Source organism: Aspergillus caelatus, assembly GCF_009193585.1.
Source record: "Aspergillus caelatus strain CBS 763.97 unplaced genomic scaffold BDV27scaffold_68, whole genome shotgun sequence".
NCBI lineage: Eukaryota > Fungi > Ascomycota > Eurotiomycetes > Eurotiales > Aspergillaceae > Aspergillus > Aspergillus caelatus.
The window spans coordinates 101,423-126,621 of record NW_022475331.1 but is presented as its reverse complement, the minus strand read 5'-3'; the positions used below and the strand labels follow the sequence as shown (position 1 = coordinate 126,621).

Genomic DNA, 25,199 nt, shown 5'->3' with positions numbered 1-25,199 from the left:
GTTAGTTACCTAGGTTAACGTAACTGGTAAACGAGCTGCGCATGCAAGCCAGCGACGCAGCTCTGTATTCCGTAAAAATCAGCCCTTTTTGCTACTTGGATATCTCAGCAACCAGAGATTTCAAAGATATAATATTTTATATATAATATATTATAGGGTAAATAAAGCTAAAAATATTTTTCACTAATTTTTTTTTATTCTTAGTCTTACACTGTCCAGGAGAAATATCAAAAATATAGATATAATATTTAATACTGAAAGAAGTATTGTTTATATAAGCTTCTCTACTTTATATATTAATAATTAAGTACTATTATATACTCTTCTAAAATCTTGGATTATTACAGCTTGTGGTTACTGAGATATTCGAGTAGTAAAAAGGGCTGATTTGTATGGAATACAGAGCTGCGTCGCCAGCTTACATGCGTCGCTCGCTTACCAGTTACGTTAGTTAAATTACCACATTAACTACATTAACATCTCTTACTAGTACGCCTGCATGATCGGCGAAATAACTATACTACAAAGGGCATAGAATCACTCGTAATGATTCAAACAACTTGTACAGTGATATGATATATCTGCCGCTGGTCCCATTGACTGACTGCAATTTTATTACACTGAAACTCAGGTCCAGTCGCACTTTCACCCACAAACGTATCCTCTCAGGCTGTCAACAGCCAATCTCCGTCCAATCACTACTACGTCCAACGGTCCAGCCATCGTCCCCATCCGCCAACAAAATTAGAAAATAAAATACAGAAGAAGAGTGTTGGCTAGTTAAAGCGCAGCCGTGAGAGCTGAGCTACCCACGAGAAAGAAGGGAGGGGGGGGGGAGAAGAGAAGAAAGAGATTAAAGAGCAATATACCATGCACGCTCAAAGATGCAAGACATGTACAACCAGGAACTGACTTTTGGAGTTAATCTTCCAAAAGAAAGAGACCTAAAGTCAAGAAGACTTGTAAAGACATTAGCCAATGTCTCTTTCCTCAGCCTTCCGGCCCCTTGTTGTAAGCATTTCAGAAGATTCGTCGCTTTCGTGACCCGTAACACCACCGTTACCCATGACCTATTAGATAGGAATAGCAAGACAGATAGAGAATGCAGAAGTCCACAATGGCCGCAGTGAGAAAGGAGAGACTTTGAGGGAACCCAAGAAGCAGTGTCAGAGAAGTCTGGTGTATGGTAAAGCAGAAAGCGTGGGAACTGGTGACAGACTCTCACACAGCCTACCCCGACCCAGGCGGTAGGCTCACTGACAATTGAAGCGCATCATTTACTGAGATCCGGTAGGAGGTGTGACTATGTTGCCATTTGGTCCGCCACGTCCGCGACCGCCACGACCTCTACCACGACCTCTGAAATCGCCACGTCCGCGTCCCCGAAACCCGTCACGTCCACGCCCGCCACGGCCACGACCACGGGAACTAGGCTGTCTCTGATGATGCACGACCGCTTCGAAACCGTCGCCGCCTTGCGATTTAGGCACAGTGATATTCTCAGCGTCATTGTCCGTAGTCTCTTTTGCAGTCACATTGTTGTCGCCCGTGTCAGCAGCTACAGGGGTAGCCTCAAGGCCAGTATCAGTCTCGGTAGGGTCACGTGGCACTTCAACCCAGCCATCGGTATTCGCCGAGGAGGCAAGAGAATCGCCAGTCTTGGGATTCCAGCTAGCCTCGGCAACAGGGTTAGCGGCATCGCCAACGAGCGTCTGCGCTGGTGGAGTGACCTGCTCGGGCTGGGATACAGCATTGGTGGGCTCGCTCGCAGCGGGGGTCCCGGTGTCATAAGAGGAATCCTGGAGCTCAGTGTAACCGACATTGGCCAAAGTAGGATCCGATTCGGGAGCAGCATCCGTGCCTACTTCTTCGGTTGCGGGGGCGTGTTCTTCAGAAGTTTGTTTCACTTTGTTATCTAATGGACCAGAGGCGTTAGCAACGAGTAGCTGGGACATTGGGGCTGGAGGTAGTTGCCTTACAGGTGATCTCCAGTGCCTCCCCTTCAACACTGACAACCTTTTCATCTACACCATCAATTAACTTTAACATCGAAGTGACGGCCTCGTGTGACCCTCCATAAACCTGGTATAGAACACCTTCAAAGGCACGAGTCAGACTGGAGGTTTCGTCACCAGAGCGTCTCATGGTGGCAGCAGCACAGAGAAATTTGCTCAAGCTAAGCAGGCGCTGTCTCAAGACAATCTGACTCGCTTTATTGGCCTCAGAGACAGCTTTCTCCTGAATTTCGTCCAATTCCTCTTTATGGGCCTTCTCTAATTCGGCCTGCTGGGTGGCCAGGCGTTGCTCGTACTGGGCAGCAAATTCCTTGTAGTTGGTGATCTGCTCTTCAATCTGAGCGATGGTGACTTGCAGAGCGGGCTTCTTCAATGCCTGCGCCTTTTGGTCGGCATTTATCTTCTTCTCGGCAACCAGGTCATCAAGGGATTTCCCGGGATTCTCGGCAATGATGGCATCAACTTTAGCGGTCGCATTCTATCCAAGGTAATGTGAGCGGCAAGGGACACATGAGGGGAGTCTGGGGCGTGGTCACTGACCAGCTTCTTCACAGTATTGCGCAAGCTCCTATAAGCGTATTGTTAGCTCCATATCAAAGTGCGAATGCGCAAAACTTCAGTTAGAAATGACGAGCCTTTGCAGTTCTTTGAAGTACGGACTGTCAATGCTGTCCACGCCGTTGGCAGTCGCTCCATCTAATTTCGAACTAACCGAAGGGGTAGAAATATGGTTTTGCTTGGGCTTCTCCGAGGGTGACTCGGGCTGTGCCTGAGGGTTACTGTTATTGACAGAAGCGGCAGCCATGATGCTGAGGGATGACGTCTCTGATGAGTTTCCCTAGAAGTGAGTGGACGCAATAGAAACAGTGTTGAGGATATAAAGGCTTGATGTGAGGAAGGAAATGGGAGGGAGATTTTGAATAATTTAATACAAAAAGGATAAAGGATGAATTAAAGGCGTGTTGGAAGAAGAGCTAGAGAGCAGAGGTGTTCGAAGACGAAAAAGAAAGCTGGCGGTGCGAAAGATGCGGGTGGAACTCTTCCGAACCTCAGGCCGCTTCTGTCGCGTGCAGCTCAACAAAGCACCCAGAACAACGCTCAGCCAGTAGGCACGCAGCTACCGAGTCAATGGCTGCAGCCTTGGGGGCGCATGTGCGTCTTTTTAGGGATTTTTTCACTCTAAAGCCAATTGGACCTGGGAGAAGCGTGTGTGCCTGACGTGAGTCGGAATAAGTCGTCATTGGAACAAATACATTGGGGTATCATAAGAATAAACTCCTAAGTAACGCCTCCACATCCCTCATTCTTGTCCAAACTTGATATGACCAAACAGGGAGAGGAAAAAACTAAGCGCCATGGTAGTACCTATTCCCATGCTCAATGCTAAAACAATAATAATCCAGCCACGGTATCTTGTAGACTCTGCCTCCCATGGTTTCTCGTGAGGTCATTCAGGGATATGCACAGTGCATGAAATGTCATTGTATGATCAAGCCTTAAACTTGCGTAATGTCCTCTAGGGGAAGAGCATGATAGTGAGAAAAAAGAGCTAAAGGAACCACAAATGCAGTAATGAATCAGAAGCCTACCTCGGTCACCTTTCGGACGGAATTTGGGCCAATGGTTTTGTCACCAGCTTTGCGCGAGCGAATTGATGCTTCGCGTACCAATCTAAAAAGGATCCTTTAGTATCGAATTCACCGTCGTATTCTTTGCCAGTCTTCTGCACATTATATTCCAACTTGTGGCGCGTACATAGCAAGAGGACTAGAGAATAACGATAATCACTCACTCTTGCATGAAAAGCATATAGTCCAGGAAGATCTATGAAACAGTGAAAGCAGCAAGTTACTAACCATCAATGCCGCTTTTCTGGCAATCCAGAGAGTACTTACCAGTATATCAGCATTCTTGCTCACGTTGCGATTCGACTGGGATTTAACAATACGCTTCACCGTTCCGCGCGGATAAAGCTTTTGCGTGGCGGCCATCGTCACCGGTAATGTCGAAGTGAGACTAAGTATAGATGAACCAGGCGGCAAAGAAGACGATGGTCTGCCGATGTTGGTGGATCACCACATAGCAAACCGTCATTTTGATAAGCTTCGGCTTGGCGTGTTTATGTAACGTAACATGTTTTACCAATATACTGCATGATTTGGTACGATACAGCCATGTAATTACGATATAATACACATAAATTCTCGAGTCATTATGTAATGTATCTAGAGAACGAGATACAGCATCATACTCTACTTAAACTTAATACTTGAAATTATATACAGGTCCATTACTCCGTATGATGTCCATATGGCAACACTTAGTAATGTGCAATTATTTTTGGCGTCGGAATAGTTTCCATGCGTAAATCGCAGCTAAGGAACCTATCGCAGCTCGCCACGCCAAGAAAATCTGGATAGCCAATCTGAGTTTAGCATAATAGCCTTTAAGCATTATACCAACAGCATGTGTATCCCGTTCCGACTCTTTGCTCTTAGATGACCCATAATACCTGCCAACTCCTAGCCCCTCGATACCAACTTCATTATGAAAACGGTTCGCGTCCGCAGCATCGTTATCACCGGTTACAGTCACAGCAGATGTTTGACTGCCAACCGCTGTGTTGCTCAATGGAGATCCAGACTTGGCCTGGAGCTTGTTGCGTTTCCGTAGGCGATAAGTTAGGATGCTGGTAATCAATCGTAGATCGGGGAAGGTAAACGTAGGGTACTCCCACAGCTGCACAGCTGTGTGAGGCGGGAGCATGTCTAAAAAGTCAGCTAGAATACCGAGAGTCAAACCCCATAGAAGAAGGGGCTGGGTTTGGTTCTCAGGATCAGCTCGGTTGCCCAAGAACCACGTCCTTAATCGTTGCATTGGAAGAGACGGTCCTCGGCCGTCTTTAACGGCAACCCCAAACGACTGATTGCACTGAAGGCTTTCAGTCGGTCTTAACCGGACAGCAGAAAATTCCATAAGGCCCAAGATGTAACGAGAAGTAAGGCGGGTAATGAATCCAGATGTTTTCGCATAGCGCTGCGATATATCGACATACTCCACCGTACGCTGCGAAGGAGAAAGGAGAGCCCTGAGAGGAACCCAATGGGTTGATGCAACCTCAGTTGGCTGTAGTCGGAGGGTCGGGGAATCACTGCATGTTAGAAGGAACACATAAGGGCAAAGAACCATCAAGCTTGGATCAACACCGTCAGTAGCTGAGCTGAGAAAAGATACAGAAGAAAAACGTACGGAACGGAGGTCCAGCCAGTAGATACGACACGCTCCGGTAAATTCCCAACAAATATACACTCATCCGCCGTTAAGTCGAGCCCTACTTCTTCTGATGCTTCCCTAATAGCAGCAGCTTTGTCGTCCGCATCTTCTGGATCTCGCTTTCCTCCAGGTAGAGCAACATGGCCAGTCCAGCGATCTCCCACACGGGAAGCTCGTTTGATGAAGAGAGCCTCGGGATCACCGTTCTGAACCCAGTCCTGAGAGAAAAAAGTATTTAAGCGTTGCTTGACTGACGTAGTGTTGTTCTCTTGCGGAGAGAGAGACGGATGTTGCGAATTGGGCCAGTGGTTATATGTAGGTCGGACACGAAGGACGAGGGCCACGGAGGCGCGTTTCTTGCATGCTGGCGGATTGGGAACGTGAGGATACGGATGGTCATGGAGGTACAGCAGTACGTCATGAAGAGAACTGGAGAGCAGGATTGCTTCCATCAACTCGGACTTTGGTGTCTCCATCGACGTCAATTATCCAGGTACATGAGAACGCCTCTACCAACTAAGCAATGATACTCCAGCTAATAGACAAAGCAAACACAAAGGCTCAGTTAGCAATTGAGAAGCTGGCAAAGTAGTTGAGGCCGGTATAGGGAGGAGACCAGAATTACTGTCGGAGAATCCTTATCAACAACCTCGGGCCTATCCGTATCGGTATTGCGAGGTATCCAATAACTGAAAGCATGCCGTAGCGTATTTACTTTACATACACTGTAACTACCGCCCAGCGGGCCCAAACGGCATTGCTCGCTATGACTGGCCCATTAACCGGTGTGCCACCTTACCAGAAATGGAAGGAAAGCTTTGCACGTGCGTCCAGAAGCCATTGCGATAGTATGGACATTATGGACTAGTATGCCCCAGGGGGGTAGGTACTAGACTAACACCTTCACGACACTATAATTGCAGTAAATTTTGGTCCACGGAAATTTTTTCTCCCATTCTTTGCCACAGCTTCAGATGGAGTGAGTGAGCAGTAATCCATCTTATATCCCGATTTTTCTCAGTTGTTGTCCTTATCTATTCAAAGGGCGCCTTTTCTATCCCTTCGAACTCAATTACCGACTACTCTTCCCCACCACACTCGCTTTCACGACAGCTCCAAAGTCGTGTCTGGACCACCATGCGCTTTGGTAAAACTCTTAAGAATTCAATTTATCCCCCATGGAGTGGGAAGTACGTCGATTACCATAAGCTCAAGGTCCTCTTGAGAGAGCATGATGTCACCGGAGATGGCAGTGACTCGGACACTCAATGGACGGAACAGGATGAGGAAGCTTTTGTCCAGGAACTGATCAACGTTCAAGTAGACAAAATCAACGCTTTTCAAGTGGAGACTTCACAGCAGTTGAGGGAACGTACTTCTGCCTGTGAAACCAAGCTGCGGCCACTGGCGCCCTCTGACGAAAACGAGGCACCCACTATAATCGACGAAAATGAGAGGAAGACTATCGCTTCCGAAGTACTTCATGAATTAGATGGTATCACCAAAGAAGTGAGCGAGCTCGAAAAGTACAGTCGCATCAACTTCACCGGTTTCCTCAAAGCTGCGAAGAAGCATGATAGAAAGCGAGGGGCCCGATATCGCGTTAAGCCTCTGCTTCAAGTCCGGTTATCGCAGCTGCCATTTAACTCGGAAGATTATTCGCCCCTAGTTCGCAGGTTGTCGGTGATGTATTCCTTTGTTCGTGAGATATCGAGTCAGGGTGTTGTTGAGCCCAAGGATGTGGAGGCGCCTCGGTTCGGCCAAGATTCATACTCGTCATTCAAGTTCTGGGTACATTCCGATAACATACTAGAAGTCAAAACTTACATCCTTCGACGATTGCCGGTCCTCATCTATAACCCTGGCACTTCTAAGGAATTAGAGACACTGCCAGACGACCCTACAATAACCTCCCTATACTTTGACACCCCACAATTCGACCTTTACACTCAAAAGGTCGCACGTGCACCAGAGGCTAGCTCTTTGAGGATTAGATGGACTGGAAATCTGAAAGACAAACCTGCTATTTTCTTGGAGAAGAAGGTCGTGACCGATGACGATCGCAGTAAAGAGGTGAAGGTGCAGCTGAAGCAGAAGCACGTGAAAGAATTTCTCGACGGCGAATATCGATTTGACAAGAAGCTCCATCGGATGACCGACATGGGTAATGGAGAGTCGGAGCAGGCAGAATCTCTCAAGAGAGATGTGGATGAGCTTCAATCGTTCATTAAGGCGCACCAGGTGCAACCCATGCTGCGAGCCAACTATACTCGCACAGCTTTCCAAATTCCTGGCGATGATCGGATCCGCATCTCTCTCGACACGAATTTAGCACTAATTCGGGAAGACTCTTTGGATGAAGAGCGACCCTGCCGTGACCCGAACGAATGGCACCGTACTGATATCGACAATGTCGGTTTGGAATATCCCTTCAGTACCGTCCGAACAGGTGAAATCGCGCGCTTCCCGTATGGTTTGCTGGAGATTAAGCTGAGGGGAGAGTCTGCACATAAAGCTGAATGGGTCAATGATCTGATGGTTTCACACCTTGTGAAGGAAGCCCCGCGGTTTTCTAAATTTGTCCACGGCGTCGCACAGCTTTTTGAAGACCATGTCAACAGCTTTCCTTTCTGGCTTGGTGAGATGGAAAATGACATCCGCCGGGATCCTGAAACTGCGTTCCAGCAAGAGCAAGAAAGAATTGCAAAACGGGCGGAAGATGACATGGCAGTTGGAAGCTTCCTTGGCAACAGGGCGAGCCCGTCTGTAAAGCCCTTGGTGGGATCCCCTATCTCTAGGTTACCGGACGTCGAAAGTTCCTCACGCCCGAGACCATCACCACAGGTAGCACCGTCCTCCAGGCCATCTGCCTCAGAGGGAGTCTCTCATGATGTACCTGAATCACTGGAGCAAGAGGACCGACCTGTGACCCTGTCCCGCCTGGCTGCCTTGTTCCCAACGTTTTCTTTTTCACGTGCAAGTCGCGTGCAGCAGGCTTCGGTTGCTTTGCCGCCGGGTGTACGGGAGCCAGGTACATGGATCAAAGATTCTGGACCTGTCAAGGTTGAAAGTAAAGTGTGGCTTGCCAACCAGCGAACCTTTATAAAATGGCTTCACGTCAGTATCCTTCTTTCCTCGCTCTCCTTGGGTCTTTATAACGCGGCGGGTAAAACCAATGACATAGCTCGCGCCCTCGCTATCGTCTATACTTGCTTTGCAATCTTTTCCGCAGCCTGGGGGTGGTATATGTATGAAAAGCGCTCTCGACTTATCCGCCAACGAAGCGGGCGGGATCTAGACAATACTTTTGGACCGCTAGTTGTGTGTATCGGATTGGCCATAGCCCTTGTATTGAACTTTGCTTTCAAGGTAGGCGGAACCCGTCGATGGCCATCTCGTTCAGACCAATAGCTAACTCGTGGTTCAGTACTCTTCGACTTTGGAAAAGCTCAGACAGGAGCAGCCTTCTCACACCGATATGCCTACTTTGGTCAACCAAGGTGGACACGCACTCTGAGAGCTGCTATACTGGGTGAAGTGACTCCAATGACAAGCCTATCATCAATTTGAAAATCAAGCAAAAGGCATTTCCCGTAGAGATAACGGCAGCCTGGCTACTCAAGTTTGAGTGAGCAGAAGCTTTTATATATTTGATGTGTATTGTACCCTTTGTTGCGGAAGGAATTTAACAATGAAAAGTTTAAGAATGAAACAATGACCAGCGATGCTATTCGAAGGTGTTATGGGCAACAAAAGAAAAAAACAAAAAAAAAAAAAAAGGCAAGGTGGAATAGTCAGAAAACTCACTGACCGTTCGGTGCAATTGACCTACGAAACAGTATTACCAACTCGACGACGTCGCTTGGAAGGTTACGTTCACTCACATTGTCTTAGTCTTTTCCCAAGTGTATGCTAGTCATGCTTCTTTCTCCTAAATCCAATATCTCGAAATGGCCAAGTTTCTCGCATGTTAGAATTGTTTATAAATTACTGTAGGTTCTATAAAGTATCCAGGTATGTCTGAATCGGTATTCATATATGGTGAAGCAGGGAACCTAAACTCACGTATATATCCCACCTGAAGGTCCCTCAATTAGGTGGGCGCGCTCAGGGTCCCAATTCCGTATCTGGCCCCGTAAGCTTTCGGGTGGTTGGACATCTTTTCTTTGTACCGGGGGACCGTAAAGCACGCTTGGGACGTAGCCGTCAAAATTGGTTCTGACTCAATGGTCAATGATATAGTGGGGTGGAATATGGTGCACGATGGCAGTACATACCGGTCGAGGAACCCACAAAATAACCAAAGATAGATAGTCCCCAGAAATGCAATAATCCATTCAAGGATCCCTGCCTTTCGATAGCTTGCGACTTCCTCCGGTACGGTCAGAGAGATAAAGGCCACTCCGAGGAAGAGTTCTGTAATGATCAAGGCTGTTGAGAGGGAGGCACTAATTCGGGAGATCAGTATTGCTTGTTTATGATAACGGAAGATGAGCGCTGAGAGATCCGACAAGTAGCAGTAATCGCAGGGGTCAATTCAAAGGGATAGGAACAGGGTACACATACAACACCCTAACTCGTAAACTTCTCCTCCCCCAATCGTGTTGCCATACACCCAGATGGTAGACATATGACACAAACCCGAGTACCTCGTTCGAATATACAATAGCAGTACAAGCAGACTGTATTGCCAGACCGGCGAAACAGACCTGGAGGAAGAGGTGATGTGCGCTCTTATACCGAAAGGTGTCCATGACCGCCAGTAGAATCAGAGCGATACTAGCCACACCTGCAGCGAAGATGGCTAGCAGAGAGATAAGCTTTAGGCTTCTCGTAGTTTCATGATCCTCTTCATCCTCGCTGTAGGAGTCATGATGGTCACAGTGACTATTATACGAACTGCTATGCCCAGTAATGTCATGGTCGCCATTGTCATTACGGTTGTCGGTTGGAGGACATCTCACCAAGGCGAATCCCGGCTCATAGCGCACTACATGAACCACAGCAACGGTAGTCACGAAACCCACGGCTGTAATAGAAGCGCCGACGAGAAAAAGTGGCTTCAACTCGAAAGACGCTATGTCGGAGATGAAGCTGACTCTGCGTTAATACGTCATACAAAGGTCTAGGACGAGGGGGTAAAGAAGCTACGAACGCAACATGCTGGTTACTCTGTCCTGGGTATTGGGGCATTCCGTGGGCGAGCCATATTAACAGTAGGGATGCCAGGGTCAGAAACCATACCGAGCCAGCTAACGCTGGGAAGAGAAAAAGTCGACTGGGGGGGATGTTGAGAATGAAGACATGGAGAAAAAACCAGGCTGAATCATGACAGCGAGGGAGAGGGTTGGTACTCATTGAGATTTGGCACGGGCCAGTTCGATATTTATAGCTCTGCAGATGTGGAGTGCATTGGAATCAGTTGTCAGGCCGTGAGTAGAACGAGAAGACTGTGCTGTAGATAAACAGCAAGTGATAATAACAATTAAACTCTCCAAAACTACAGAGCAGACCCCTTGTGACCCTAGTCTGCTGATGTGCTTACCTATTTCCTGATCAGTAACTGACGAACAGAATCTGCTATGGAAATCGATCGGTCAAATGTAATGGTTCAATCCTCGTCTTTATTGATTTTCTTCCCCGGGTTTTTCTTGTTATGATGTCATTTCTCCAGATGCAAGATGATATCAGCGGTGGAAATAAAATCACGAAGTGTACTACTGCATACTTAGTAGCACTACACAGTTTATAAGCCAGTGTTTGGAGTATTTATGCCTGAGTCATTATTATCAGTGGCATCCATAATAATTGTGACTGAATACATACAAATCTTGTAAAGCAGCAAGTTTCACTCATACCATGGACAGTGTTCATCCACCCTTGCTGACAAATCAGATCTGATTAGTTATTAAGCCGTGTAACTAACTAACTATACATACATAACTAGTTAGTACTGTTAGGAACTCAGTATATATACAGAAGTATGCCCATGTCTCAGTAAGAACCTACTATATCTCTTTGATCCGATTTATGATCTATAATAACCTGGGTCATAATACTATGACGAACTTTAACATCCAGATCATCTCAGACACCGTCTGTCCGGTACGACCCCCTTCTCTTCGTTTGCCCCTTCATACACGACTTATATCTAACCTACCACCCCAGTGGTGCTACGTAGGCTTGCGCCGTCTTTCCCGGGCCATTGCAACCCATAAATCCATCCACCCCGCTGATACATTCACTCTCACCTGGCATGCCTACTACCTGAGACCCGACAACCCGCCTTACCCAGGCCTAGACAAGAGAGAGTACTATATCAGTCGGTTTGGTGAAGATGGGTTCTCTCAGATCTCTAACAAACTCGGCGAGGTTGGACGACAAGAAGGGATAGCGTTCAAATTCTCCGGCAAGCTGGGGAACACACGGGATTCGCATCGGGTGATTTGGTATGCTGGGAAGAAGGAGAGGGAAGCTGGCGCTCCCGCGGCCACCGAACCGGGTGTAGTCGGTGGTTTGCAAACGAAGGTTGTCGAGAATCTTTTCAAGGCATACTTCGAGGAGGGGGGAAATATCACAGACCAGAAAATGCTCCTGGAGGCTGCGGTTCTGGCCGGGCTGGATAGAGGTGAAGTAGAGAGGCTTCTGAAATCCGATGATGGAGGGCAGGAAGTTGATTTGGAGGCAGCTCGAGCCCAGAGGCAATTGGTTACTGGTGTGCCCTATTACACGATCCAAGGGCAATATGCCATTGGGGGAGCCGAGGATCCCTCGGCATTTTTGCAGGCTTTTGAGCAGGCGAAGCAGAACTCTTAGGCTAGAGTACCGAGGGATGACCGAGTGCAATGAATAACGATTGTTGTTCAGTCATGCCTGATACATGAGAAAGCCATTGATTGCATACCATCTACGAATCGCGTGCCAAACGGGGTCTAACAGCAGACACGGGCGTAGAGAGTCTGTAGACCACGGCATCACTCTCTGTTATTACATCCTTCTAAAATCACACAGAATCCATGTTCTGCAAAAACAGCCCCATGGGAAGTAACTTGACCTCAACGCCAACGCAATGCCACGCAAACAGATGAAACCACCATAAGCCACAAGCAAACAAGTAAGGGATCCAGCCATCGTGGATACGTCCCTGGGAGCGAAGTACAACACTGATGACTAGAAGATAAACAGAAAGAGGAAACAAATCTTTCCTAACATTACATATGTTGGTTACATAACAGGCTGCACTTATCAACGCCAGAATAACCATAACACCAGCGGCGAATGTCACCTAATCAAGGATTCCACGAAGCCACAATGACGGCCAGCGAATTGTAACACCATAGTCATAGCCAAAGTCAGATATTCATTTCATTAGCAGGTCATAGCAATTCCAAGGACACAGCGGTGATCAGTGCAGGCTTCTAAAGATGGAGAGCACATCTCGTCTCTATCCATAGCGGAAGTCATCGTACGATCTAATTAGCGCTAGTCTGGCGTAGTTCGAAATTGGGAATATAATCAAACCAGTCGGTATTTGGATTGTAGCGATATGCTTTGAACTCAACCCCGTATGGCTTGGGCTCGAGCATATACAACATCCCCAAAGGCACATCTAGATCCGTCACCTCGTCGCATTTGAGGCCCTTAAAGTAAGCCAGAAGGACGCGTGCTACGGCTCGGTGAGTGACCAACAAAACATGATCGGTCATTCGCTCAACCTCAACAATCACTGCTCTGAGTCGGTTGATAACATCCAGATACCCTTCACCTCCGGGTCCAGGATATCTGTAATACAGCTTGTCGCGTTTACGAGTCGCGTATTCGTCAGGAAACCTTTCGCGGATTTCGTCATATGTCATGCCCTCCATTTTTCCCGCATGAAGCTCGTCGAGCATCTTCATTTGTTTGACATCGTATTCATCCTCATTGAAAGACTCGACCGTCGAAATCGCACGCTGCATCATGGAGGACCAAACACAGAAATTGCGTGGCCGGTCACTGGGAATGTACGAAGGGTTGGGCGGAGTGCTATCACCTGGACGGGGAGGGAACTTCTGCATCATTTCTTTCTGTCTCTGGTTCATTTCCCACTCGTTTCGCTGGTGATCGATGAACCGAGCAAGTGCGTTGCCATAGCGATGGCCGTTCTCGCTGAGTTCTGAGTCACCACCGATTCGGCCAGCCTGGTTATCCTTACTCTCGCCGTGCCTGGTAATCCATATTTGCCGCGGTGAGAGGTTGAAGTTCAACAAGTAGTAGACGACTTGAGATGAGAGAAAACCGTGAGTCTGATGCGACACAACCTTGCGACCCACGTCGATCATCCTGATATAAGCCATATTATGTCTTTCTTCGTATTCACCGAGGGGCACGTAGGATTTCTCGTATAGTTGAACACGCTTCTTGAAATCCTCTAATGCTTTCACTGGGTCCTGGCCCTTATAGTCCGGACCTGACAATTTCAAGCGCATGTTGGCCTCCAGTAGCTCTTGATCCACACAGCTGCTCTCCAGGAACAAGATACCGAGCTCAGGACCAGCACGCGTGCGAATATGATCTACAATCGCTTTGCGGCGCTCCATCGTGCTATTAGTTGCGTCAAGGATGCCAACACTGCCACCCCTGTCAAGGATATAGTCCAACAATTCGTCTAAGGTGTCCAGGGCTACCTGCTCTCTAAGCTTCACGGCCAGCTGATTTTTGGGGTCGAAGAAGCTTGCAGACTGGTCAAGCGGTTCAGGGGATGCTTCTCGCATAGCCTTGTTGTCATCTGGTGACGCATTAAATGGTGGCACAATAGTGATTCCATTTTGCCCCAGAGACGGGTCTTCCTCCTTACCGTTAACGAGGATCTTCGTGGGGACAACAGGAGGCGGAAGTGAGTTTTCGAGTTCGGGGGGAGACGCCGCAGGCTCATGAGCCTCAGGAGGTGATATTACGGCCTCATAGGGGACTGTATTCTTCCGGAGGTGATTCGCCGCGCCAACGCTGACGCTCAAACGTCGTACGGAGTCGACGAGATCCTTCTGGATTGAACTTGTTCTATGACTCCTATGCCTTCCAGGAGGCGAGGGGGACTTGCCAGCAGCGACGCGACGACGTTCTCCTACGTTGAAAATTTCGGTGTCATGCTGCAGCCAGTTCAAGTAGCGAGCCAATTTCTTGGTCACATAACTTTTCCCACGTGCAGGAAGGCCGACCATGACAATGACTAGCTTGGACCCAACATCCCGTTGAGCAATCCGACCGTCAGGCGACACCTTGGATTTGGTGAGACCTGGAATATCAAGTGTGGTGGCACGAACCCGACCAGGCGTCGAGGCGGTCGTAGTTGGAGTGTTATTAGCATTGCTGACGAGGACATTAGTCTCAAGATAATCAAGCCGAAAGAACACCAAAGAATAAAATAAAGACTAATTGGCATCAAACAACAAGAAGCACGATAATAGACACACGGGATCGTCAATTAGACGACAGCTTTTTACGTGAACCCCCTGGCCGATATGGCTCGGAGGAACAACTGCCGATCAAAGTTGAGGGGAATTTAAGGGCAATCTAAAACCCCCCACGTCTGTGACTCAAGATCTAGACAATAATAGACAACCAACGAGCGAACGAAAAAGTGAAAGGGAACATACAATTGTGGAGACGAAGGTGCGGTAGAAACCGGAGTGTCAGTTAGGGCGAACCCGACACCATCCTTGGATGCTTGTGAGCCTCTGTGGGCATCGGAATGCAGGTCATTTCCTAGCGCTCTTCCGACCAGCGTCTTTGCCGGAGGCATAAGATTCGCATCTTTCCCGATTCCGGGCCTAGAACTTCCATTTGACGAGACTCCGTCGGAACTATCTGGTACACGGTTTTGCGAAGAATCGGGCGTTGACGCGCTTGTCATGATCGCCGAGCGTGCAATATTGGTGTGTTGTTGAGACATCCCCGCCAGTGGCGCAGGGGGATGCAGCCAATTTCTGAGCAATAGGTTGGAGTATGCGGTCGGTAAAAGTTGTGGTAAGTCCGGGTCTTCACCCTCAGGGCACAAGTGGAAGTCCAAGGCAGATGTAAATAATCTTTGAATCAGCCAACCTCCTGTTTAGAATTGAAGTCCGATGGTGAGGGGCGTAGAGGGTTGGCAAAAAAAAAAAGAAAAGAATAGGAGCGGAGCTGCCGGTGGGCGACGGATGAGTCAAGTAGAGCAGCACTAAACGTCACTGTTTGGCTTCAAACTGCCTCAGCAACTGCACTTTGTTGGTGACCAAAGAAAAGCGTTCTCCCTCCCCTAAGAAAAAGGAAAGGAAAGAAAAGAAAAGAAAAGAAAAGAATATCAACTTGTTCGGAGAAACCAAAGTAATGGTCCAAGAGATGACAAAAGTATTCAGAAATGGCTATGACCTTTTCTTTTTCCCGCTTTTACTTACACCACTCAATCAGAAGAGATCAGCAAAGAGAAGAATATAAGTCAATATACTGATAAAAATTCCTTGTACAATCGATAAATAAGGAAGAGAAAAATTGTAACAACATCAAGTAAATAAGGAAGTGAGCTACCCTAGGGCAGACAGTTTAACAACATATATGATTCCAGCTTTACAATCTATGAAGTCACTAGTGGGTTGACAGGACGGACATACAAACTGGTGGATCTCCGACGTGTTGATCTATGGAAACATGATGTCAGGAAGTGTCCACCATGTAAATGTAATGGCCACGCTGGCTATAATTAATCATTTTCCCTCCCGACATGTACAAAATACAGATTTTCCCCCCATCCACTTTCTTCCCAGAAAGGTTGTTAGATCTTCAAGTACTGCGTACAGGATATTAGAATCAAATTTATCTTGGCTCCAATCGTCCCTGGAAACACGAAAAAATCGAAATGCTTGGCCTAGGCAAGAGTACAAAAACAAAAGAGACTTTAAGTACTCCGTACACAGTACCATCATCATGAAGAGAAGGGCCCACTGATCGTGTTAATTCACTTTGGATCAACTGATTCACACTGTCCAAATTTCTGCAACAGGCCGAAAACACCGAGGAGCCTATATTACCTTGCTTCACTGGTATAGTAAACTGCAACCGTGGTCTCCGCCAACAAGTCTTAAAGCTTCCCTGCGTTGAACCTCTTCGGTCAATGTGTCTTCCCTTGCAGCTGACTGTAGAAGCTGCTAAATCCACCATGATCAATGTTGCATGTCAATATGGTTATAATAACCACCTAAGCATAGAAGTCTTGTGTCTTGTGCTACAGGGTGATCCGCTGGGCTGCTCTTTGTGATATACGCAGCCGCTGTCGCATATCAGCTTGGCGCTTAGCATCACCGCCATTAGCAGAGCGCTCTGATGACACCCGCAATGCTTGTTTCTCTCCACCTTGAAAATTCACACAGTAGAGGATAGTACTAATCAGACAAAGGGGTAGAGGAACAACTGCATTCCGCGGGATTCTTGGCGCTTGGCAGTTACGCAGGGGCGCTATCCCATTACCCAAGATACGGAGTATAATAAACCTGTTGGGTTTATCACTCCCTTGGGACTTTGATACCCCGTTTACTTATCCAGCCTGAGAGTGAGAGCAATCAGCGTAGCGTACGCGGCGACACTCAGAGCCGTCAGTACGACCACCGCATTTCCGCTCGTTCGAAACTTATGTCGGTGGATGCCATCTTCTCCCACCTCTGAGAAAAACTGCCGATTCCCTTGTTGGCGGCGGAAGAGACCAATTATAAGCACACCAGTGCCATAAATCGCGAACAGAGCCCCTGTGCTGTAGAATTCACTAGTGAAAATTTTGAGCACAACGAGGGCAAACGAAAATTGTGATAATGCTGTCCGGACATAAGCTCCCTCAAAAGTCCGCTGGGCTGCCCGCACTTCAACAATCTCATCAGTTGTTAGCGCAACCGTGCGAGCCCGGTGCATCCGTAGGCGATATCGATCAGCGGCACGACGCTGATACTAGTTAGACCGGAGCATATTTGGAGAAAAATAAAAAAGTGTAACACAGAATATGATGAGCAACAGGGAAGTACTAGAAAGAGCACCGTAATTCGAATTAGTAGACGCACCTCGAACATCGCGACGCGTTATTTATGCACGCTTCCTTTTCTTATTTAACGACTCGATCTAATATGGCAATGCGATGTAATAGGTAAGGAGGATCCTTTGGGGAGACACCTTTGGTCCGCCTAGAGGTGTTCGAATTGAAGCTTTTGCTCCAAGAGCCTGATGGAAGTTGGCTTCCGAAAGAGAGGGATTTCGCGCGGGGAGGAGACATCAGGTAACAGCCTAGAGTAGATGCACGTGCGGGGAGCAGCTGACCAAATGAAGTGATGAGGGAAGGACCCAACTAGTACTAGTAGTACTAGTACATAGTCGCTTACATTGTACAGATACATATAGAACTTGAATATCGACATTTCCAAACATACCCTTCTGCGATTGACGATACATATTATTTTCACCGCCATAACGATCAATATAGAACGTCATAGCTCGTTGGAACTTTGTGAAACCATTTGTCCACCAATAATCGCGCGATGTTCTCTAATCCGCAAGAAATAGCGGGCCCGTCGGCTATCAAGTTTACCAAATGCAGGAATCTCAATGGCCGCTGGCCATATGTCTTCCTCCTCCCACAGCTGGGTCTTACTAGGAGTACTTCCCCACACGGCTCCTGGTCGGAGTCAAGTCCGATAAGCCTATTTATGCACATTGCACGCTCGGTCATTGAACGGGGCTGACAACGAGTACTAGTAGCCTGTTGCCGAGTCTAGGTCGGTCGGGTACATGATCTTGGGAGTCCCGTTTTCTGAAGGATATCCCTTCTTCTTCTTCTTCTTCTTCTTCTTCTTCTTCTTCCTTTTCGCTACTCTTTATCTCTCGTATCTTTATCAGGCCCTACCGCATCTCAATTCCACGAAACAAATCTGAAGATACAACCGTGCTTGGTCTTGCAAGATGGCCCAAGTGTTCGATGCGGCAGAAGGTGTGTTATTTCTCTTCTACTCTGGCCTGACTTGTTGCCAGGCTGATGTGCTAACTGGTAACCAACCGTTCAGTCGCGAAACATAATACCCCAGACAGTTGCTGGGTAATCCTATATGGGAAAGTCTACGATGTACGACTTTGTTTAAGAAAGAAAGCTTCAATCTATACATGTTAGACCTCAGACTAATTCATCAAAACTTATTGTTATAGGTCACCGACTTCCTCTCCGAGCACCCCGGTGGCTCCAAAATTATTTTAAAGCTCGCTGGAAAGGATGCAACCGAAGAATACGACCCCATCCACCCCCCGGGAATATTAGAAGAAAACCTGAAGCCAGAAGCGATGCTTGGAATTGTCAACCCAGATACTCTTCCGAAGGTGCAGGCTGAGCCTGTACCCTCGTCAAGCGAGGAGACGGAGGGCCCACCCCCAATGGAGTCTCTCCTCAACATGGACGACATCGAACAGGTGGCTACTAAAAACGTGAGCAAGAAGGCGTGGGCCTACTATTATTCCGCCTCTGATGATAAAATCTCCAAACAATTCAACACGGAAGTTTATCGCTCAATTCTCTTACGGCCACGGGTTTTCATTGACTGCACACAGTGTGGCTTAGATACTACGTTGCTGGGACAGAAGCTAGGAATGCCAATTTATGTGTCCCCTGCCGCGATGGCTCGGTTGGGCCATCCGGCTGGTGAGGCAGGTATCGCCGAAGCTTGTCGCAGCTTTGGAGCCATGCAGGTTATCTCAAACAACGCATCTATGACACCAGAGCAAATTGTAAAAGATGCAGCCCCGGACCAAGTATTTGGATGGCAGATTTATGTCCAAATTGATCGCAAGAAGAGTGAAGCGATGCTGGCACGGATAAACAAACTCAAGCAAATCAAGTTCATTGTTCTGACCCTGGATGCCCCGGTGCCGGGCAAAAGAGAAGATGACGAGCGAGGAAATGCTGTCGGGGCATCAGCACCAATTCCAAGCGCGGCCAAGGCGGCAGATAGTGCTGAAGATGAAACCTCTCGGATCAATCAATCTTCTGGCGGTGTTGGAAAGCAGCTCTTCGCTGGAACTGATCCCTCACTGACCTGGAAAGAAACTTTGCCATGGTTGGCTGAGCGCACTGACTTGCCAATTATCCTAAAGGGCCTGCAAACTCATGAGGACGCCTATATTGCTTCTCTCCATACACCTCAAGTCAAAGGCATTATTCTTTCGAATCACGGCGGCCGTGCCCTCGACACTGCCCCCCCAGCAGTGCATACGTTGATGGAGATCAGAAAATATTGCCCGGAAGTATTCGATAGATTGGAAGTTTGGGTCGACGGCGGCATCCGGCGTGGTACAGATGTTGTAAAAGCGCTATGCTTGGGGGCGAAGGCTGTGGGAATCGGGCGACCTGCCCTGTGGGGCCTTGGGGCTGGCGGTGTCGATGGTGTTAAACGAACCTTGCAGAGTATGTTTGAAACCCTGATATCTGAAAAACAAACGACTGACCGGAGCTTAGTACTGGCGGACGAGAGCAAGACATGCATGCGGTTACTTGGTGTAGAAACTGTGGATAAGCTGGGCCTCCAACATGTAAGACTCATTTGTTACTGTCTCAATGACAGCGAGGTTCCCCATCAGACATACTCCGATGCTTACGCTATATAGATCAATACCCGGCTTCTTGAGCAACAGATTTATAATGGACCATCAGGCCTCGAATCCATACGGAGCGATTTCCGAGCAAAATTATAGACGATGTGACCACTGGCATATGAGTGGTGTTATAATGCACTGTCCACTCGCTTTTGATGGATAAGTCGCTTGTTTGTACAGGGCTACGGCATATATCATACAATTTAAACCATACAGAATTAATTCAAACTAAGGCCATTTGATTTTTCGATATGTGTGATCTGAGCAAAAAGGAAAATTCGGAGAACTATACCCGGTGAGGTGTGCATATCAAGAGCGTAATTGTAGACGACTGATGGCACTCTTAGCCTGTGATACCAGGCCGCCGCCTTCAAATATTCTATCTTGTTCGATCTCTAAGGCGTTCCATATATAAGTCTAGCCTATAGTTCAGAAAATCAGCTACTCTTCCTCTTCTCCATCCTGTCACCAATCAATGCCCGCGTATGTTTACTAAGGCAACTCTGATCGAAGCATCCGGGCTCGCAGAAGTCCCAAGCGTTGCAAGGGTGTTATATTGTTCCATGTTTGGGTTCCCAACCTAGTATATAAGATCTTTCCACGCCTTTTGATGAGTTGAACGGGTCCTGAGCTACGGCGTTGTTGTCCCCGGCTGAACGACCTGCACGTCTCTCCCCATTCAACGAGTCTGCTCGATATAAAGGGTTAATTTGGGCCTCAACTCGGCAGTGGTCACTGTTGCGGGTGGGGAAATTATCCATGTAAATGGACTGTTCACTGTTCAGGAACCGGTTACTCACCCAGCGGGCGAATATGTAGTAACGATCCATCTGTAGGATGGTTTGACTGACATATCCCTCCTACAGCTAAGTTATAAGTAAAGGCTTTTGCTTACACAATGCTCTTATCTTTACTATAAACCGGATATAGCAAACTTTAGAGTTTCCTTACTTCTTGAACAAACACTCCCACACCCCTCCTTTGAACCAATTCTTATTTTTCTCCCAGGCTTTGACAATAAGATCTCTCCCAAGCCTCACAACATCAGCAATCTGCCTTTCAGTTCCCCATCCAGGGACCGTAGTGCCAAAGTAGATCAAATGGGTCCCTACGTGGATTAAGGTCCGGAATGCCATTTCTTCACCCAAAGCAGGATACGCTTCCGTGATACCCTGAATAATCCACACTCCAGAATCGATATCTTTGTAGTGCTTTAGCTCGTACAACTCAGCCATCATTTGGCCTAGATCAAGAGCCCGAGTGCCACACTGAGCGAGTTCCCAGTCAATGATGAATAGGGGAGTGTTAGAGTACTGTGTATCCAGTGGAGTTTTCGGAAGTATGATACTGACATTATTAGTAACCCCACTTCTCCTGTTTACCCTCGAGAGTAAAAGAAGAAAAGAGAGAGAGAGAAAGACACAGCGACACTTACTTGCCTGGCCAGAAATCCCCATGGATCACTCCAAATCCCTCTCCATCTTTCCTCCCCGACTCACTCTTCGCCATATCCCTGACCTTCTCGAAAACGGCTCGGCTGCCCTCTAACATCTCAGGGTACTTGCTGACCATGTTTACCAAGCTATCATAGTTTATGCTGAACTTCAAATCCCGGAAGAAGTGGTTCTGCTCCAATTCCATAGCCACATCAGCCTGTGCCGGCTCCTTGGCCCATGAATGAAAGGAACTCAGCCAGTGCCCCAATGCCCGGCCAAGAGACACCGCCCATTCACGGGGCACGGTTCGAGACGAGCTGGGCGAGACAAAAAATGATTTTAGATCTACCGAATCAGGAAGATCTTCCATAACTTGGGTGTGAGTGAGCGGATTGAATGAGTATATAAGGGGTGTTTTCGCCGTGAATTGACTGGCTGTGTCTTCATCGTTCGTTATTTTTGAGCTAGGGAAGTTATTAAGTGATGTTAAAATGGATTTTTCGATGAGCTGGATGTTAGAGTATCAGCCAGGATTATTCGTCATGTATTAGGGCAGGAGCCATTACACAGCGTTGGGCAGATAATTTGAATTCTCGATTTGATGCTATATAGTCCTCCGTATGCTTGATAACGACCGTTGTGGTTCCATCTGGACGTGAACGAAGCAGAGTGCCACGAAAGACGAAGTTGGCGGTCCCACCGCTTAATTGCTCGACAGATGAGCAGGCATATGGAGTCGTGGAGAGCTCCGATAGTATGGAGTCTGGTGATATTCCGCTGTCGGCCATGATGGTGTATATCAAACAGACATGAGAATGAAGACGTCTTCAATCCGGGGGAAATGTACGATATTTATGAATGTGTCTATGTGATCTTCGAGGGAAGGATGAACCACGTAGAAGTTGTGATAACTTAGTTTTATACTCTCTAGGTAGCGGAGATCCCCCGTAGTAACGATTCAGTCTCCACTTTGAAGCACTAGTAGTGATGGTGCCTTCAATACGAGGCATCGGTGACTCATGAAGCATTATATGGAGTATGAATCCGTCGGCGTCCCGATTTGGCAATACTGCCGAGTATCAGTGCTCTTACTATTTCTAGGCATCGGTTGTTAAAAAAGGCATCTGTAATAGTAGTACGGAGTAGTACTAGGGTAAACCTACTAGCCAAGAGCCCACGCTGCGCTGCAATTCGATTAGATAAATGCCGGGTAATAACTAGTAAGAAATTGAATTGCATAAACGATTAGGAATGACATTGATCTATTTTCTTATCTATTTTACCGTAAAAAAAAAAGCTGTGGGTGGGATGTAAAGAAAGTGGTTTCAAAACCTCGCTTTTTGTACAGACAATATGTGTCGCACGATTCCAATTTATAGACCAAGAATCCAATAAACAAAGCATTAACTTTGCCTTTTCTCGAGTCGCTTTTCCTCTAGAGTATCACCATTTATTGCGTGAGTCCCTGAGCTCAAATTGTATTCCGTTATTGTACATATCTTTTATCTTGTCAAATATCCCTCAAGCGCAGTGGGTCTGCAGTCCAATCTTCAGCAATGACGACGTCTGGAAGAAATTCAGCAGCCAATTTCCCCATCTCAGTCTGAATCAAAACGTGGCTGCATGATAGGTTCAACAGGACTTTTCCTACAGTATATCACCGTCAGCACAAGAGCTGATCAAAGCCACGAATCGATCAACAGCTGCTCATCGTGCTCAGGCGATGCATCAAAGTTAGGTGAGTTAGGGTCATTCAAAAAATCAGAAAAGACCTTGTCAGTGTCCTCAGTCACCTCCAAGTAAGAATTTGGAAGCATATATGCCTAGCCCAAAGTTCGTGTTGATCAGTTTCTGAGCTGTTTGAGCTTCGTCTCGGATCACATACCTCGACATCTCTGAACATCTTGCGGCGTTCAATGTCAGCAATATCGCGAATTGTATCAGCTACTTCGGTATTGTTCAGAAACATGGCAACATGAACAAACATATCCTCGAAAGGAGAGATAAAAAGACCCGGGCCATATTTGACCAGAGCATTGACGACAAAAGTCGTTCCAATATAGCACGCCATGAGGAAAACGCCACGGAACAGCGCCTCGTCCTGAAGCTGGTCATTAAGACCCATCTCTAGCAGAGCTCGTACAACAGTCGATCTACCCTGACGGATAGCGTACATGAGCTCTAGCATTCCGGTCTCTTGGATATTCACTTGTGCCAACAGACATTTGACAACACTTACTCGGTTCAACAAGTCAGCGACATCAAGCGCAGAATAATCAGCGTAGCTAAGGGCATCGCGATCTGCTCCCATCGCAAGTAATTCAACGACTCGCTCAATATCATCCAGTAAGCATGCAACGTGCAACTCGCGTGTAATATTGAAGGATGCCCTTGCTGGACGAGGTGGATAGGAGTAAGTAGGCTCTGCAGTGGTGTCATTCATTTTGTCCACAGTTGCCTCAGTCACTGCGCCTAGGCTACCCTGTTAGTACGCAGTATCTTTGCCTGACAGTGTGGTATGTTCTATATATGACTCTCACCATGAGGCAGTATGAGAGCATGCGAGCCAAACTTACCTACTGCTCTCTAGTTTTGTTGCAGTTCTAGGATTAAAGGTCCAACGCGGACGTCGTGCACCAGAGTTCAAAAAATTAAATCGGCCTAATATTTTGCATATCCCCTCTAAACCATGACCGTCTGGAGAGAGCCTTGCAAAGAAGCTAGTTAAGGACGTTCTCCCGGGCACTTATCCCTAATACCCCTTGCCAAAAGAAGGATAAATAGATGAAGAGAATCGCACGTTATCGGTGATGTATGTGCAGAATGTTGTCAGTTGTTGAGGATCAAGAGGTTGCCATTCTGGAGGAAGATCAAAAAAAAAAGAAGTCCAATGGTGGAATCAGAGGCCGGCAAGACTGTTGACTGCAGTGCTTTTCATGGTTGTCATTATCGACTGAGTGCTCACTTTCATTCACTCATTCACTGGGGCCCTACTCCGCTTCAATTACATCTTGTGTTGAGAAGATTAGCGTACTATATAATCTTTTGGGGGCATCTCTGTCTTCCTGTTAGTCTAAGAGCACTGCTGAAGTAGACCAAGGCATAAACCGGGTAGCATGAGCCCGATCCTAGGCAGATAGGGTAAAATAGAGAAACTCGGTAGGTAACACTGAGCTAAACACAGGCCATCTCTATATTCTCCGTTGATTGTAATTGAATCGGGTGTTATATGTGCAAGTACCGTATACCTGAGCCATGCAGGGTAACGTATTGAAGTTTCTTTCACTTCAGTTGGGTAACTAGTTTATATTCACAGAATTGCTATTCTTCATAATTATAGTTCTCTTAATCTCCCAGTCCAGGTAGCGAGAATATAGGCGTAGCCGTCTAGACATACATAATTTTAGGAGGAAGCCCGCTTTTATTCATCAAGTGAAAGCTTCCCAGGGCTCGAAAATTGCTTGAATCGTAGTAAGTCTTCAAGATCAAACCTCGAGATGCAGATAGCGTTGTCAGTTTCATACTGCATGTTTTGTTTGGCCACCGCAGCAAAAGTAATCTCGCTAGTTGCAGGCGTTAATCAAATTGCATCCAGATCGCTGAACGTCTTAACCTTGGATAATGTTTTCTAAACTGGGGGTAACCATCAAGATCACGACTGCGGTTGGGATGACCAGCAGTGGATAACAGGTATGGCGGGGGTCGGAACAATCTAGTTCATTTGACTCTCCCTAAGGTATGTTGAATTGAAGAGCTGGGCTTAAGCCATACATCGTGACGTAGTTGGGAAAGCAATGTGCGAGTAGGGAGTATATTATATACCCCCTTTTTTTTTTTTTTTTTTTTT

At 47.2% G+C, this 25,199-nt stretch overlaps 11 protein-coding genes across 11 annotated transcripts; 3 read left to right on the top strand and 8 right to left on the bottom strand.

The window, feature by feature from the left end:
• Positions 1–1,203: 1,203 nt before the first annotated feature.
• Positions 1,204–3,000, bottom strand: BDV27DRAFT_103421 (uncharacterized protein). The gene is made up of 4 exons (XM_032064327.1): positions 2,651–3,000; positions 2,556–2,583; positions 1,980–2,493; positions 1,204–1,915 (listed from the first exon to the last, which is right to left on the bottom strand). The coding sequence occupies exons 1-4, from the start codon at positions 2,818–2,820 to the stop codon at positions 1,278–1,280; spliced, it is 1,350 nt and encodes a 449-aa protein (XP_031928573.1). The 5' UTR covers positions 2,821–3,000; the 3' UTR covers positions 1,204–1,277.
• Positions 3,001–3,035: 35 nt separating this feature from the next.
• BDV27DRAFT_126828 (uncharacterized protein) lies at positions 3,036–4,062 on the bottom strand. The gene is made up of 4 exons (XM_032066631.1): positions 3,911–4,062; positions 3,808–3,839; positions 3,605–3,686; positions 3,036–3,531 (listed from the first exon to the last, which is right to left on the bottom strand). Exons 1-4 carry the CDS (start codon positions 4,004–4,006, stop codon positions 3,505–3,507), a joined length of 237 nt encoding a protein of 78 aa, XP_031928572.1. The 5' UTR covers positions 4,007–4,062; the 3' UTR covers positions 3,036–3,504.
• A 169-nt stretch (positions 4,063–4,231) lies between these two features.
• Positions 4,232–6,004, bottom strand: BDV27DRAFT_126825 (NUDIX hydrolase). Its single transcript, XM_032066630.1, has 2 exons — positions 5,265–6,004; positions 4,232–5,208 (listed from the first exon to the last, which is right to left on the bottom strand). The coding sequence occupies exons 1-2, from the start codon at positions 5,762–5,764 to the stop codon at positions 4,350–4,352; spliced, it is 1,359 nt and encodes a 452-aa protein (XP_031928571.1). The 5' UTR covers positions 5,765–6,004; the 3' UTR covers positions 4,232–4,349.
• Positions 6,005–6,215: 211 nt separating this feature from the next.
• BDV27DRAFT_126824 (SPX domain protein) lies at positions 6,216–9,060 on the top strand. Its single transcript, XM_032066629.1, has 2 exons — positions 6,216–8,657; positions 8,716–9,060. Exons 1-2 carry the CDS (start codon positions 6,426–6,428, stop codon positions 8,803–8,805), a joined length of 2,322 nt encoding a protein of 773 aa, XP_031928570.1. The 5' UTR covers positions 6,216–6,425; the 3' UTR covers positions 8,806–9,060.
• BDV27DRAFT_126820 (Frag1/DRAM/Sfk1 family-domain-containing protein) lies at positions 9,045–10,896 on the bottom strand. The gene is made up of 4 exons (XM_032066628.1): positions 10,444–10,896; positions 9,855–10,382; positions 9,566–9,736; positions 9,045–9,506 (listed from the first exon to the last, which is right to left on the bottom strand). The coding sequence occupies exons 1-4, from the start codon at positions 10,644–10,646 to the stop codon at positions 9,350–9,352; spliced, it is 1,059 nt and encodes a 352-aa protein (XP_031928569.1). The 5' UTR covers positions 10,647–10,896; the 3' UTR covers positions 9,045–9,349.
• Positions 10,897–11,348: 452 nt separating this feature from the next.
• On the top strand, positions 11,349–12,104 carry BDV27DRAFT_156873 (DsbA family oxidoreductase; the record flags this gene model as incomplete). Its single annotated transcript, XM_032072408.1, has 2 exons — positions 11,349–11,393; positions 11,457–12,104. 2 exons carry the CDS (start codon positions 11,349–11,351, stop codon positions 12,102–12,104), a joined length of 693 nt encoding a protein of 230 aa, XP_031928568.1.
• A 93-nt stretch (positions 12,105–12,197) lies between these two features.
• Positions 12,198–15,180, bottom strand: BDV27DRAFT_171579 (6-phosphofructo-2-kinase PFK26; the record flags this gene model as incomplete). Its single annotated transcript, XM_032075633.1, has 2 exons — positions 12,198–14,698; positions 14,887–15,180. The coding sequence occupies 2 exons, from the start codon at positions 15,178–15,180 to the stop codon at positions 12,761–12,763; spliced, it is 2,232 nt and encodes a 743-aa protein (XP_031928567.1). The 3' UTR covers positions 12,198–12,760.
• Positions 15,181–16,829: 1,649 nt separating this feature from the next.
• On the bottom strand, positions 16,830–17,356 carry BDV27DRAFT_144423 (uncharacterized protein; the record flags this gene model as incomplete). The annotated part of the gene is made up of 2 exons (XM_032070258.1): positions 16,830–17,237; positions 17,348–17,356. The coding sequence occupies 2 exons, from the start codon at positions 17,354–17,356 to the stop codon at positions 16,830–16,832; spliced, it is 417 nt and encodes a 138-aa protein (XP_031928566.1).
• Positions 17,357–17,706: 350 nt separating this feature from the next.
• On the top strand, positions 17,707–20,321 carry BDV27DRAFT_126815 (FMN-dependent alpha-hydroxy acid dehydrogenase). Its single transcript, XM_032066627.1, has 5 exons — positions 17,707–18,267; positions 18,341–18,399; positions 18,480–19,728; positions 19,780–19,853; positions 19,929–20,321. The coding sequence occupies exons 1-5, from the start codon at positions 18,240–18,242 to the stop codon at positions 20,013–20,015; spliced, it is 1,497 nt and encodes a 498-aa protein (XP_031928565.1). The 5' UTR covers positions 17,707–18,239; the 3' UTR covers positions 20,016–20,321.
• A 725-nt stretch (positions 20,322–21,046) lies between these two features.
• Positions 21,047–22,299, bottom strand: BDV27DRAFT_103299 (uncharacterized protein). Its single transcript, XM_032064325.1, has 2 exons — positions 21,919–22,299; positions 21,047–21,860 (listed from the first exon to the last, which is right to left on the bottom strand). Exons 1-2 carry the CDS (start codon positions 22,138–22,140, stop codon positions 21,348–21,350), a joined length of 735 nt encoding a protein of 244 aa, XP_031928564.1. The 5' UTR covers positions 22,141–22,299; the 3' UTR covers positions 21,047–21,347.
• A 732-nt stretch (positions 22,300–23,031) lies between these two features.
• Positions 23,032–23,910, bottom strand: BDV27DRAFT_171575 (ankyrin repeat domain-containing protein; the record flags this gene model as incomplete). Its single annotated transcript, XM_032075632.1, has 2 exons — positions 23,238–23,910; positions 23,032–23,175 (listed from the first exon to the last, which is right to left on the bottom strand). Exons 1-2 carry the CDS (start codon positions 23,793–23,795, stop codon positions 23,032–23,034), a joined length of 702 nt encoding a protein of 233 aa, XP_031928563.1. The 5' UTR covers positions 23,796–23,910.
• Positions 23,911–25,199: the final 1,289 nt, after the last annotated feature.

Coding starts and splice junctions, on each gene's coding strand:
- BDV27DRAFT_103299 (XM_032064325.1), bottom strand. CDS start 22,140: ATGGCCGACAGCGGAATATCACCAGACTCCATACTATCGGAGCTCTCC. Junction 21,861..21,918: donor AATTATCTGCCCAACGCTGT/GTAATGGCTCCT, acceptor TCTAACATCCAG/CTCATCGAAAAATCCATTTT.
- BDV27DRAFT_126824 (XM_032066629.1), top strand. CDS start 6,426: ATGCGCTTTGGTAAAACTCTTAAGAATTCAATTTATCCCCCATGGAGT. Junction 8,658..8,715: donor TATTGAACTTTGCTTTCAAG/GTAGGCGGAACC, acceptor CTCGTGGTTCAG/TACTCTTCGACTTTGGAAAA.
- BDV27DRAFT_103421 (XM_032064327.1), bottom strand. CDS start 2,820: ATGGCTGCCGCTTCTGTCAATAACAGTAACCCTCAGGCACAGCCCGAG. Junction 2,584..2,650: donor TACTTCAAAGAACTGCAAAG/GCTCGTCATTTC, acceptor ATACGCTTATAG/GAGCTTGCGCAATACTGTGA. Junction 2,494..2,555: donor GCAATACTGTGAAGAAGCTG/GTCAGTGACCAC, acceptor TACCTTGGATAG/AATGCGACCGCTAAAGTTGA.
- BDV27DRAFT_126815 (XM_032066627.1), top strand. CDS start 18,240: ATGGCCCAAGTGTTCGATGCGGCAGAAG. Junction 19,729..19,779: donor TGTTAAACGAACCTTGCAGA/GTATGTTTGAAA, acceptor ACCGGAGCTTAG/TACTGGCGGACGAGAGCAAG. Junction 19,854..19,928: donor ATAAGCTGGGCCTCCAACAT/GTAAGACTCATT, acceptor TACGCTATATAG/ATCAATACCCGGCTTCTTGA.
- BDV27DRAFT_126825 (XM_032066630.1), bottom strand. CDS start 5,764: ATGGAGACACCAAAGTCCGAGTTGATGGAAGCAATCCTGCTCTCCAGT. Junction 5,209..5,264: donor ACTGGCTGGACCTCCGTTCC/GTACGTTTTTCT, acceptor TGTTGATCCAAG/CTTGATGGTTCTTTGCCCTT.
- BDV27DRAFT_126820 (XM_032066628.1), bottom strand. CDS start 10,646: ATGAGTACCAACCCTCTCCCTCGCTGTCATGATTCAGCCTGGTTTTTT. Junction 10,383..10,443: donor CAGAGTAACCAGCATGTTGC/GTTCGTAGCTTC, acceptor ACGCAGAGTCAG/CTTCATCTCCGACATAGCGT. Junction 9,507..9,565: donor TTTTGTGGGTTCCTCGACCG/GTATGTACTGCC, acceptor CCATTGAGTCAG/AACCAATTTTGACGGCTACG.
- BDV27DRAFT_126828 (XM_032066631.1), bottom strand. CDS start 4,006: ATGGCCGCCACGCAAAAGCTTTATCCGCGCGGAACGGTGAAGCGTATT. Junction 3,840..3,910: donor GCAAGAATGCTGATATACTG/GTAAGTACTCTC, acceptor ACTGTTTCATAG/ATCTTCCTGGACTATATGCT. Junction 3,687..3,807: donor TATATGCTTTTCATGCAAGA/GTGAGTGATTAT, acceptor GATCCTTTTTAG/ATTGGTACGCGAAGCATCAA.